The sequence below is a fragment of the Apium graveolens genome, chromosome 10, assembly GCF_009905375.1.
Source record: "Apium graveolens cultivar Ventura chromosome 10, ASM990537v1, whole genome shotgun sequence".
NCBI lineage: Eukaryota > Viridiplantae > Streptophyta > Magnoliopsida > Apiales > Apiaceae > Apium > Apium graveolens.
Genome location: NC_133656.1, coordinates 224,791,420 through 224,803,669, shown reverse-complemented (window position 1 = coordinate 224,803,669; position 12,250 = coordinate 224,791,420). Strand labels below are relative to the sequence as shown.

General features: G+C 35.6%; 3 protein-coding genes and 1 non-coding gene across 7 annotated transcripts; 1 reads left to right on the top strand and 3 right to left on the bottom strand.

Moving 5' to 3' along the window:
- The first annotated feature begins 644 nt into the window (after window positions 1-644).
- Window positions 645-2,560, top strand: LOC141689068 (zeatin O-xylosyltransferase-like). The gene has a single exon (XM_074493241.1). It carries the CDS (start codon window positions 769-771, stop codon window positions 2,173-2,175), a length of 1,407 nt encoding a protein of 468 aa, XP_074349342.1. The 5' UTR covers window positions 645-768; the 3' UTR covers window positions 2,176-2,560.
- Window positions 2,561-3,032: 472 nt separating this feature from the next.
- On the bottom strand, window positions 3,033-6,306 carry LOC141689393 (pentatricopeptide repeat-containing protein At3g18970-like). The gene is made up of 2 exons (XM_074493666.1): window positions 4,070-6,306; window positions 3,033-3,115 (listed from the first exon to the last, which is right to left on the bottom strand). The coding sequence occupies exon 1, from the start codon at window positions 6,202-6,204 to the stop codon at window positions 4,798-4,800; it is 1,407 nt and encodes a 468-aa protein (XP_074349767.1). The 5' UTR covers window positions 6,205-6,306; the 3' UTR covers window positions 3,033-3,115; window positions 4,070-4,797.
- Window positions 6,307-6,388: 82 nt separating this feature from the next.
- Window positions 6,389-6,460, bottom strand: TRNAC-GCA (transfer RNA cysteine (anticodon GCA)). The gene has a single exon. It is a non-coding gene; the product is annotated as a tRNA-Cys (tRNA).
- Window positions 6,461-7,584: 1,124 nt separating this feature from the next.
- LOC141689248 (uncharacterized) lies at window positions 7,585-11,787 on the bottom strand. 4 transcript variants are annotated; one of them, XM_074493483.1, is made up of 5 exons: window positions 11,595-11,787; window positions 10,205-10,343; window positions 9,996-10,127; window positions 8,792-9,187; window positions 7,585-7,985 (listed from the first exon to the last, which is right to left on the bottom strand). In XM_074493483.1, exons 2-5 carry the CDS (start codon window positions 10,324-10,326, stop codon window positions 7,850-7,852), a joined length of 786 nt encoding a protein of 261 aa, XP_074349584.1. In that variant the 5' UTR covers window positions 10,327-10,343; window positions 11,595-11,787; the 3' UTR covers window positions 7,585-7,849. The 4 variants fall into 4 exon arrangements, with proteins under 4 accessions (XP_074349584.1, XP_074349581.1, XP_074349583.1 ...); XM_074493480.1 differs by having other exon boundaries at window positions 7,588-7,988; window positions 11,595-11,782; XM_074493482.1 differs by lacking the exon at window positions 11,595-11,787 and adding an exon at window positions 11,519-11,591 and having other exon boundaries at window positions 7,588-7,988.
- Between the last annotated feature and the right edge of the window lie 463 nt (window positions 11,788-12,250).

Genomic DNA, 12,250 nt, shown 5'->3' with positions numbered 1-12,250 from the left:
ATTCTTCTTCTACTCTCTATGCTCTCTGCTCTCCCATATTCAGATAACGGTTTTCCGGCGAAGTGCGGTTCCAGTCGAAGTTGAGCTTTCGAGTTGCTGTCAACTCAAAGCTCGGAGCTGTTTTATCCTGGAGGAGGTATTGCATAGCATCCCAAAACAGCCAGGTGGGGGCAACTATCTCTTCAAGAGCAGTCAGGGTTTCGAGCAAGGCTTGGCGACTCAACTGTGTTCTTTATTAGTGGTTTTGTATCCGCTAGCTACCATCTTTACCAGTCATTTTTTCAATCTGTTAAAGCTATGGTTACGGGTACAATTTCTGTTCTATCCTCGGTATTTCAGTTACTGGTTTGTTAATTGTTTACCTGCATGCTTTGTTGCGTTAACCGTTATCTTGACTTTGCCTTGCTAAATTCAAAATATAATTGCCTCTATATTACTGTAATAGTTAGTATTATTTCCAACAAACTGTTCGTGCCTTGCACAGGTGCTAGTAAATGTGTTAAAGAATTAATACATGGTTTTCACTTTAGTAGCTACTTTAAAACTTAATATCTTAGCATGTATGCATTATCGTCCACTAAATTCCAATCACCGGTAATCATGATTGAATTGATTTAAGAACAAGGCAACATAAAAGCCCAACAAGTCATGCTCAAATTATAGAGGTATCAAAAACCTGCTTATTACAGTTTTTATAGTCTATCAAGATAGAATTGCCTATTTTGAAATACTAGTGATTCATATCAAGGATTTCACTAGCATAGGAGAATGGCAGCCAACAAAAGCACTGGCGTAACAACTAACAAAATTCCAGTGGTACTGGTGATGGTGCCATTTCCAGCACAAGGCCATATCAACCAACTCCTCCAGCTCTCCACCACCATCTCCTCCGCTACCAGCAATATCCCGATTCACTTTGTTACCACCGACACTCTCCTCCACCAAGCTAAGTCACGCTTTGCAGGTGCACCCCTTACCAACATCAACTTCCATGAATTTACTGTCCCTGTTTATCGCGACACACCATCACAAAACTCTGGAAAATTTTCCGGACTCTTTCAACCATCTGCAGAAGCTGCAATGCACCTTCGTCAGCCGGTGACTGAGCTTTTGGCAACACTCTCTGCTACTACTCATAGGCTTGTTCTCATATATGACTTTCTTTCATCCGTTACTGTTGAAGATTTTGTTTCGCTGCCAAACGTCGAGGGCTACTCGTTCCAGGGTGTTTCTGCGTTCATGGTCTTTACTTTCTTTTGGGAAGTGTATGGAAAACCAAACATTATTAGTGATGCCACTGTAGAGTATCTCCCTCCTATTGATTCTTCTTTCCCGCCCGAATTTGTTGAACATATTACCAAAAACATGAAACTCTTGAGTCTCATGACTGGGTTTCTTTACGATGGGTGTAGATTACTTGAAGGAAAATACATTGATTTAATGAACTCAGAGAAAATGATGGGTCCTGATGTCAAGCAATGGGCACTTGGGCCGTTCGATCTTCTGGATGTAAACCCGAAAAAAGAACCATGTGAACGTCATGAATCCTTAAAGTGGCTTGATAAGCAGTCGGAAAATTCAGTGATTTTTGTTTGTTTTGGTACGTCGGTTTCCTTATCGGATGAACAAGTAGTAGAGCTGGCAATTGGATTAGAGAAAAGTGGGAAGAAGTTCATTTGGGTATTGAGAGTCGCTGATAAGGAAGCTCTTCCTCGAGAAGAACGGGCAGAAGGGGCTAAGTTGCCGGATGGGTACGAAGAGAGAGTGAAAGAGCAGGGAATTATTATTAGAGATTGGGCACCTCAAATTGAGATTTTGGCACATTCATCTACCGGGGGTTTCTTGACTCACTGCGGGTGGAATTCTTGCATGGAGAGTTTGACAATGGGAGTTCCTATAGCCGCATGGCCAATGCATTGTGATCAGCCTAGAAATAGCTTACTTATTACCAAGGGACTTAAAACTGGTATTATGGTCCGGGACTGGGAGTTTGGCGATGAACTAGTGACATCGGCAACAGTGGAAAATGCTGTTAATAGACTGATGGCATCACCCGAAGGAGAGCAGATTAGGAAGAGAGCTGAAGAAGTTAGCTTTGATCTCCGGGGATCGGTAGCTAAAGGGGGCATTACTCGTGCAGAGTTGGAATCTTTTCTCAGGCACATAATGCGGTAGCTGATATAATAGACCTAAGGTAATCATACAAAATAGATATTATTCTACCATTCAATTAACAAGGTTTTCTACTGCCGGATTCAAGATTCTTGGAACAATACATCATCAAGCATTGTTCTAAGAGGTCTGCGACTTCATTTCCGGATCCAATGAATCTCAGGGAGGAAAAAGGAATCCCAAAACCTGCGTGTTAATGTTATTTTAAGTTGTTTTCTACAGACTACAGTAATAAATAATGTTAAAGTATTAAACTAATGCGGATAGAACTTGTCTCAGTATTGTTTGTATATCGTATGTGATTTGAATGTTAGGTGAGTTTTGACAAGTGACGAAACCAATCCCCAACCACTGCACTACGAATACAACGACCCTTACAAGCCAGAAGTTTTTCTATCATTATCAGGAAATTAATATATAATAGGAGTACTATAAGTTTGGATATCTACAACTACCCTTAGCCGGCTCCTGCCGTCTGACTATTATAATCCAGAACAGTCAGATCCCCCCAAAGATCGGCAAGCATTTACAACATTGCTCCTAGACCTTGATTATGGTTTATCACAGACCAGTTTACTTACATGAATAATTTATCAAGTAAAATAATGTTATGGACAGGTCTCACATTTGTATCGTATATATGCAGTTAATCTAACTAATTGGTGTTCATCACTCTATTTATATTAATATCCTATCAACAAGTAGGCTGCACAACGGTCTGCAACTGGATCACACTGCAATTAAACTGAACCAATTTGGTAATAAGTTTATTGCTAAAAGTGTAAAACATTCACGAGTGGATGGAAATTTGAAAAATCAAATTGTGAACCATAATAAAAACAGACCTCATCTGTAGTCACGGGCACCATATGGTCTGAGCCTCAGGCCCTCAGTTGTCGTGAGTGAGTATGTTTTGCAGGTAATCTTTGGCTTTTTCGCAAGTCTGTCACATATCAAAATAACCCATTACTATCTAAAAGATAAGGTAAAGCAAGTTCTGGCATCCTATATTCAATTGATACGCAAAACTAGACATCCACATGTATGAAGTCTACAAGCTGGTAGCGAATTTGCATAGTAGTCTCACACTCGTAATAGCGTCCACATCCATGCATCAGTACATTCAATCACATAACTTTTAACTACATATGAGCAACAATATTGTGACCAATCTAAGAACTGTTAACAACAATTAATGAGCCATGCAAGAACTTTGTCAGTCATCAAATGATCAGATGCTAAAGTCCAATATAAACATGCATATGAGTACAATGAGAAATATGAAACATAATTATGCTGAAAATCAATGTAAATAAGTAATACATGAATCTGTCGATAGAGTCTTAAATTGACTATAGAGTTGCTCATGCCTTAGTATAATTAATTGTTTCAGGTTTTACTTGAAAGATAAATGTACAGGTACAAGAGTAAGTTAATTAACCATATCTTTTCCTTGTATAAAAACTATTCCGACCAAGCCTCCTATCAGTACCGCCTTAAGAATGTAATCAGATGTCCTTCTCTACAATGCTAACATTTTGTCCTACTGCGGCCAAAACCTTCTTGAGCTCCACTTTAATAATATCCTCAACCTCCTTAACAACCACTTTAAACTCTTCCACGATTTACACGCCCTTGACATCCTCTACCAAATCCATGTGAAAGCATTGCTGAATTTTCTATGATTAGGGATTTGTGCATACTGTGGCGCTCATGATCAAACCTTTAACTTCTACCAAATACATCATTCACAGTTCTAAGTGTGAGGTTGTAAGCTACCAAGATATGTCAACATCAATATAAAGCTCTATCCTCTATCAAGGCATGTCATCTTAAATTTAGATGTGATGGGCAACAAAGCAATAACAATTAACAAAGCATAAAAATGGCAACTTACTGACTTATCTCCCATGCAGGCTGGTCAAAGTCTTAAGAGATGGCTTCATACACCCGTCTAGCATTTCTTTTCTAGTCCCCTCAACTTCCGGTTGGACAATTGAGTGTGATAAACATTAGATAAAGTATTATTGGGAGTAAAAATATTTGCTGTGCTTATCAAATGAGCAGACCTTGCAGGATTTCCGGACTCACCCATAACATAATACAAAACGAACTCAACAGTTTCTCAACAACAAAACATAATAAAACTAGTTAGGACACAGTTGATTGCAGTCGATTGATCTGCAAATTTACTAAGCCAATTGTAACCATAAAAGCCTACTGCTAGTTCAGGGGTTATCATCATCATTTTATTGATCAAATGAACTAATCTGAGTCAATTGTATCAGCTAAGAAGTTCAGCATACTCAAATTTAACACAATCATTTCACATTAAAAAGGAGTTGAACAGAAGCCGAATTCGTCTGAGCAGAGCTGTAGACCAAAGGAACTAGTCTAGAATCAATTGCAATTTGCATCTAAATGATTTAACACCAGCTGTTTGAAGCTCAGTAAAAAGAGAACATCAGAGAAGACATGTGATGACTGATGAAATCGATCATAGACAGGAGAATCCATAGCACTGAACAAGAAGTCATATCTAACTATCATATAAACAAATCAAACCTGTTGATATATGTTTATCTTTCAACACAAGCTAATATAACCCCTAATAAAGTTATCAGGTCACTGTAGATAACTAAGACCCGGCTTAGTTTCATACCCCTTAAATTTCATTTCTTCTCTCACTATCTTCACATCATCCCACCTATCTGCTAAAGCATACATATTAGATAAAGCTATATAGTCTTCACTCATATCAGCTACATCACCCGAGCACATGGTTATCTGCTCCGTTTGCATGTGCAGGAGGACCTGCCTAACCTTCTCTCCTGTCAACAAATCCCCATGGACATTGCAAGCACTTAGTAGAGATCTCCATAGAATCGCATCCCGTTCAACCTGCATATTATCTATAAAATTATAAGCTTCTTCTAAATGCCCAGCTCGACCAAGAAGATCAACAATACAGCCATAGTGTTGTCTTTTTGGCACAACTCCAAACCTTTCCATACTGTAAAACAACGAAAGTCCTTCTTCAACAAGCCCCGAATGGCAACAAGCAGATAGCAAACTCGTGAAAGTCACTGCATTAGGTACAATTCCATGACCCTCCATCCTATCCAGGAATTCCATTGCCTCTTTCCCTCTCCCATGAATAGCCAACCCCGAAGTCATCGCTGTCCATGTCAAAACATTCCTTTCCTTCATCCTCTCAAAAATCCACATAGCACTATCAACGCACCCACATTTCGAGTACATATCAACAAGTCCAGTTCCAACATACACATCATTTTCCGGCTCAAACAACATTTTCTCAACATACCCATGCACACAAATCCCACTCTCTAAAACACCCAACTGAGAAACCGCAGATAAAACACACACCACCGTAGTCCCATCCGGCTTCAAACCACCACCCAACATATCACAAAACAAACTCAACCCAACCCAACTTGCATTTCCCACAACCCTTTCCCTCTGTGAACAATACCCAGAAATCATAGCATTCCAAGTCTCTCTACTTCTCACAGACATTTCATCAAACACCTTATGTGCAGACCCAATCTCCCCACTCTTCCCATAAAAATGGACAGCAGTAGTTTGCACCATAACATCTGACCAAACCCCATGTTTCACCACCCTACCATGTATTTGTTTCCCCTCCAACAACAACCCAGACCTAGCACAAGCTCCAAGTGCAAAAACATACGTAAACTTATCGAAACAAACACAAGACCTGGAAAAATAATTTTTAAAAACCTGAACAGAATGCCTGGGAGAAGTACACCTGATTAGCACATTTAAAAGATACACGTTTGGATTAGTGTCGAAGTGTGTGAGAATTAAGTGTGCATAATTAGTAGATTGTGGAGATGGGAATGTGCAGTAGTGTTGGATTAGTTTACCAAGATTAGAAGGTGAGTTTAAGGCATTGGTGATTAGTTGGGCATGAAGTTGCTTGACTATGTTTATGTTTTTGAGTTTGAGGTTTAGTAGAGACACACATTTTACTCGTGGTAATGGATGCATGCAGTACTTGTAACGATTTTGTTCTTTAAAGGTTTGTTAGTTAAACTCGCTCTGGACAAACAATCGATCAGTATACAAAACTGAATAGTAATCGATATTGTCTCCAATCATTCCACTGATTTGTATTGTTCATTTGGCAACATCAGTTTCTTTAGTTCTTTTGCAAAATGTTGGGAAAAAAAATAGGGCCCAACCGGGTTCGAACCGGTGACCTATTGATCTGCAGTCAATTGCTCTACCACTGAGCTATGGACCCTTGTGTGTGTCAGATTATTTGAAAAATGAATTTTGATACCTATAAAATGGACTGCTTCGGTTAAATAACGAAAACTAGCCTGGATGTTTCTTGACTCTTAATCTCATAACAGCAAATAGTCCAAAATATAACAATCAAGAGAAATTACCCTTAGTATCACATAAAAACGTAATAAAAAATGCGTTTATCATTTTTTACAAAATTATTATTTTTCTCATTGGGCCAAGGAAATGGGCATCTGGATTCATTTGACAACGCATTTTATTCATAAGTTTAGCAACTTAAAATACATTCAATGGTGGTGTTTGTAGTATAAACGCATCTTTAACATGCGTTATCAGAAAATTAATTATTTTTAATATTTTTTTGCTTTCATAAATAATTTAAATCAATAAAACGTATAATATAGTTGTGTTTCTTAAAAACGCATATCAAAAATGCGTTTCCGCGTGATAAAAGGGGTAATTTTATCGCGTTTATGAGATTTTGGGTCTTTTCTCCCCTAAGGGACCCGTTCATTTATAAATTAATTTCTTTGTTACAAGAGGGCCAATTTTCTTCATTCCGATGTTGTCAAGGAAATGAAAAAGAGGACTTTACTGAAGTTGCTGCAGCAAATGTTCGGTAATCTGCTTGTCTGGGGTTGCTTTGTTATATATATCAGCAAATAATTGAATCATTTTAATCCCAAAGAATCAGTGCAGCAGCTGCTGGTGGTGGCAAACCCGATATTTCCTAATGACTTGTACTTAGCTCATCCTTCTAGCTCTCTGCAACATCTTGACTGCGATATTTTTGGGCATTGGCCAATTGTTGCAGATTTAATATTTGTTTGCAACAGAAAGAGGTCAAGCTATCCAAATTACTATATTTTCAACACCATGTCTCCCAAAATTTAAAAAAAAAAAAACATTTCATACTCATTATCTTCTTCAAAGATGATTTTTATGTGCGAGCTACTTATCTTATTACAGAGTTCATCTGCATATCTAATCTGTCCCGGTGGAAGTGGAAGGAGCTCAAAACAAAAATTTCCTGTCACTGCCTGCTTTACAAATTTGAGTAATTTAGTGTTATTATGTCCATACACTAGGGCATAGAGATCATTTATGTGATATTTCAATCAATTATCTATACATAATTAGTCATAATTCTAATACATTACAGCACTGAACAATATATTACATGTTTAATTTTACTGACATACATTGTCCAAGGCACATACATACCTTAACACATGAATTTGTTTTCAGCAACACAACAAAATGCTGTCATGTAACTATTGTACTCAGCTTCACTTGTAACATAACCAAAGGTCTAATTCAGATAATCAAGCTGTGTTTCCAGCTTTGACATATTTGTGGCTATTTTGTCCTACATTTGAGCAAATCAAGGAAGTTGCGGAAGTTCTACCGAGTTGAACGAAAAGAAACTAACACGTCCATGCTCAATATTACAAAACTTTAAGGGAATGCCATTGCACCGTCTCTCAAGGTTGCTTATCTCTTGTTTAGATGGTGGAAGACTGCTGCAAAAATTTAAAAAGAAAGTTTCACTATTCACTGCTTATAACAATCTCTACCACATGAGAAAGGAGAAAAATGGCAGTCAAATTCACTGCTTCTATTAAAATAGTTAACACCAATTTCAAGTAGGATTTGTAAAAATAAAAACTGAAGGTTGGGATAATGCGAGTATCCGGCTTATCCAACCCACCCCAGCTTTCTTGCATGTAGAAAATAAACAACATGGAAATTAATTTTATTCCATATAAAAACAGTAAAATATGAAACATCCGACAAATGTTTTTGGCAAAAAAATATTTATTTAGAAAAAAAAATTATTTGGCAAAAAAAATATAAAACTTTATCCGACATGAAAAAATCTTTCTGTTTTTTAGTCATTTTATTTTCTCTTACTAGTTTACTGTTCATCTATCTTCCATCCTCTTTCTGTCCATTTTTCTTGCATCTATTTAGTAGTTACGATTGTTAAAATTCAGTTGTCCAGTTAACAGACAACCTAATCCGGTGCAAATGCTTAGTTCAATAGACTTAAAAATTAGTAGATAATTAAGTAATTGTTTATTTTCAGATTGGATCAGTTGGTCGCTGATTTCCTAAAAGCCAGCTAGCCGAAAATCTATACCCCTTCAGAAGAATTAAAAGTGCATTATATTTATTTAGATGAAATAGATAAATATTCATGTTAAAGGGGAAACTTAAATATGACCACAGCAGACATGTAACACACGATGATTGCCATAATTAACAACATTTAACATGGGTAAAAAACAGAAAAGATACTACTATATCATAGCTTTTTACTTACCTGGTGAAGCAGAGCACACAACTTGGAATGCCGGGAGAAGATTTTTGGAAATTGCTGTTAGGAGGATAGACATCAAAGACTGGTTTCACTTCATCAAAGTGCATACCTTCAAACATTTCAACAACGGTACTTGTGTCTTCATGTTCTCTGTCACTCTTTACCATAATTTCTTCCATGGTTTCGTTCGATTTAGATTCGGTTTTAGTAAGACGCCTCAAGGTCCATGGAACACCATGCCTACCAACAATGTAACCCAATAATTTTAGGTGCCTGTAAACCTCAAAAAACTCCCAGCAACATCCATATTTTCCTTGTGAAACCATCTTATATATTTCTTCTAATAAAAGACAGTGATCATCTTGCAGTAGATGTAATGCCCCAATTTCAGCCATAAACCTTAAAAAAGGTGCAAAATGTTAAACATCTATCACATGCATAAAATTATACTATTTTATTTCTGCATTTCAATGTTATACTAGTGCATGTGGTGTTTAACTAAGGGTTTGAAAATTATAAAAAGGTTGTACCAAGTTTAATTATTTGAATTTTTTCTTTCATTTCAAATCTGAAAATCCGATATGAGGTTCTATTACATACTTACGTAACTTTTCGTTTGTTCTAAAGTAAACAGGAAAACACATAAATTTATCACTCACATTTATCACTCTGTACATCTCTCAAATTATTTTACTTCCAAGTAACTCAATCATTAACTACATGACTAATAAGGGACTAAAGCACCAACTCAAAGGGAAGCGCACTCATACACTTTTATCAAGGGAATATATTTTAATGAGTTGATACCTCTAATCCAACTTTCCAAGTATCTACAGCCAAGAGTATGCATATGAAAGCGTAGTTTCACAATGTAACATGCTCAAATAAATACAGACCGGAATTTCTTCAAATTTGTGATGCGACCAGTAAATACAATAAGCATCACGAAAGGATAGAGGAGAAAGATACCTCTCTACCATATCTATGCAAATATGGAGAATGAAGCTAATAACTAATATTATCAAGAGTTACAAGGGACTAGTAACTAGTACTGAAAATTATAAATTTCAACTTGCTTGAATCAGCAAAAACTGAGCTTGAAAAAAACTCAAATAACAGGACGTGTTTAGCCAACACAAAAACTTGAAAAAATAATACACATTTATTTAAAGTAATGAAAAGGAAGTAAAAATATAATAGCACATACAAAGTCTCTTCAATCGAGTAGTAAATCTTTCCTTCACGGACTATCCCAGTACTCCTCCAGCTTTTGCCTTTATAAGAAACAATTTCAGCCATTCCCAACTCATCCTTCCAATAAGCCATAGAGGTTTCCTTCCTAAGAACCACAACAGAACTCATAATTGGACAGAAAACATGGTAAACTTCAATCTCACTTATGCTTATAATTCACACCTGGATTGCAACTTTGACAGCTTCCCAGAATAATCGCAAAGTTCTTCATCATTGGCGTCTTCCACAAAAACCTCAGAATCACTCGTTCCCCCAGATGAAATCGCAAATTCCTCAAATTCCATTCGCAAAAACTATTAAACTGAATACAAGATATAAATTTTTTTATCAAACCTGGATTCGAGGATACATCCACTGCTTCTCTTTTACTGACATGAAACTTAGCTCAAAGCAACACATCAAACATCGCAAATATTCATTCTGGGTCTCGTCTTTTGTATATGTGCCTTTAACTGTCTCGTATTAAACAACTACTTTTAAATATGTCCTAATATAAATCTATTTTGGTAGTCCAACCAAAGTTGTTTAAAATACATCAATTGTTTATAAGAATTAAAAAGTTGAATAGACATTTTGGCTTAGAAATTGAAATCTGATCAAATCAGTATCTTCATCTGAAGTGTTACATTTGAACTGAAGTGAATAATTATAATTGTACTAACTAAATTAATTTTCTTTGTGTAAAACAGAAATGGTCAAGATTAACAATTTATCAGCTTGTTATTCAAATACACATATGCACAACTTTGCGGACTGGAAAGCAAAGGCGATATTTGACGTAGTGATTGAGCAAAAATTTTATACTTTCTAAATTAAATTACTTCGGTTTGGCAATCCATCCAACACCTTGCATTCAACCTTTGATGCAATAACTATCTTATGGGACTGTTTTATATATGGTTCGAGTTATGCAATTTGTTATTGATACAATGATACCCCTTCTTGTAATACATATACAACTTATATGTACAACAATTAAACTTCTAACGTATTTAGCTATAGAATGAGATGATATTTACTCATATAAATATATTTCACTCAAACAATTTACAACTATTTCTAATTCTTTTAAATGATTTTTTGTTTAAGAAGATTATCGAACTGCCTCTTTTCTACCACATGGAATCTCTTTTTCCTATAACCATAGTGGCATCTGCTAAACTTCGATAAGATACCTTAAAGTTAATCAAGTACAATAGATAGTTACTAGTCTCATTAGTATAAACAAATAACTAATAAGACACATAATTTCATCCTTCCTCATTTTCCGGGCACTCTACACTTAATTTTATGTATAACACATATCTTCATTACAATGTGAAAAACTTTACTTGCACTTGACATTCATATTTGTTTACAATTGTAACAGGACTTTTATCAAACACTTGACAAGCATATAATTCAAAACTTGCTTTGAATCCTATAAATAACATAAATATACATTATATAGAAAAAGCTAAAGGGATAGAAGATTACGTGAGGTATTTATTATAGGTGATGTTTTTGTGTCTGTGTCACAGACACTGATTTTGATTAATCAAGTTAGTCTTACCGTAAAAAAACGTCTGCAATGTCCGACCGAACTCGCATGTGTTTCCGGATTTGATATTCAGGTGTATTTATTTAATTAAAAATTAATTTCATAATAAAGAATTTAAGTTGTGTATACTTGCGAATTATTTATTTTAAATCAACTTTTATCTTGATAAAAAATATCGAGGTATATGTCTTTCTCGGAAATAACAAATGTGAGATGCATGTTTTTTGTAAGTAGTGTATAAAAATAACTTTCAAAATAATTCTTAAAATATACATAACATATTTTATTTGGTGGTACACAAATTCACTTTGAAGGAAAGTTTTGGTAATTTTTGTTAGGAATTCTAGAATATTTTTTTTTATCATATTTTTGTTGATTGCTACAGCCTACAGGTTGTATAGTGTTAGTGGCACTTTTTATCCCAGAAAAGACTTAAAAAAATTCAAGGTTGCTTGCAAATAATAAAACTACTTTAGGTTAACATTATTTTTCCGAGGTAACTAAAACATAACGGATAACTCAAAATTTTGTGAAAAAATTAAAACTCCAGTCTCTATGGGTTAATCATCAGAATTCAGAAGTCACGTATTGGGTTCGAAATTCTAGTATCTGTATGTGTCAACTGTGCTATTTTCTTTTTAACATAATGCCATGATACAAAAATCGCA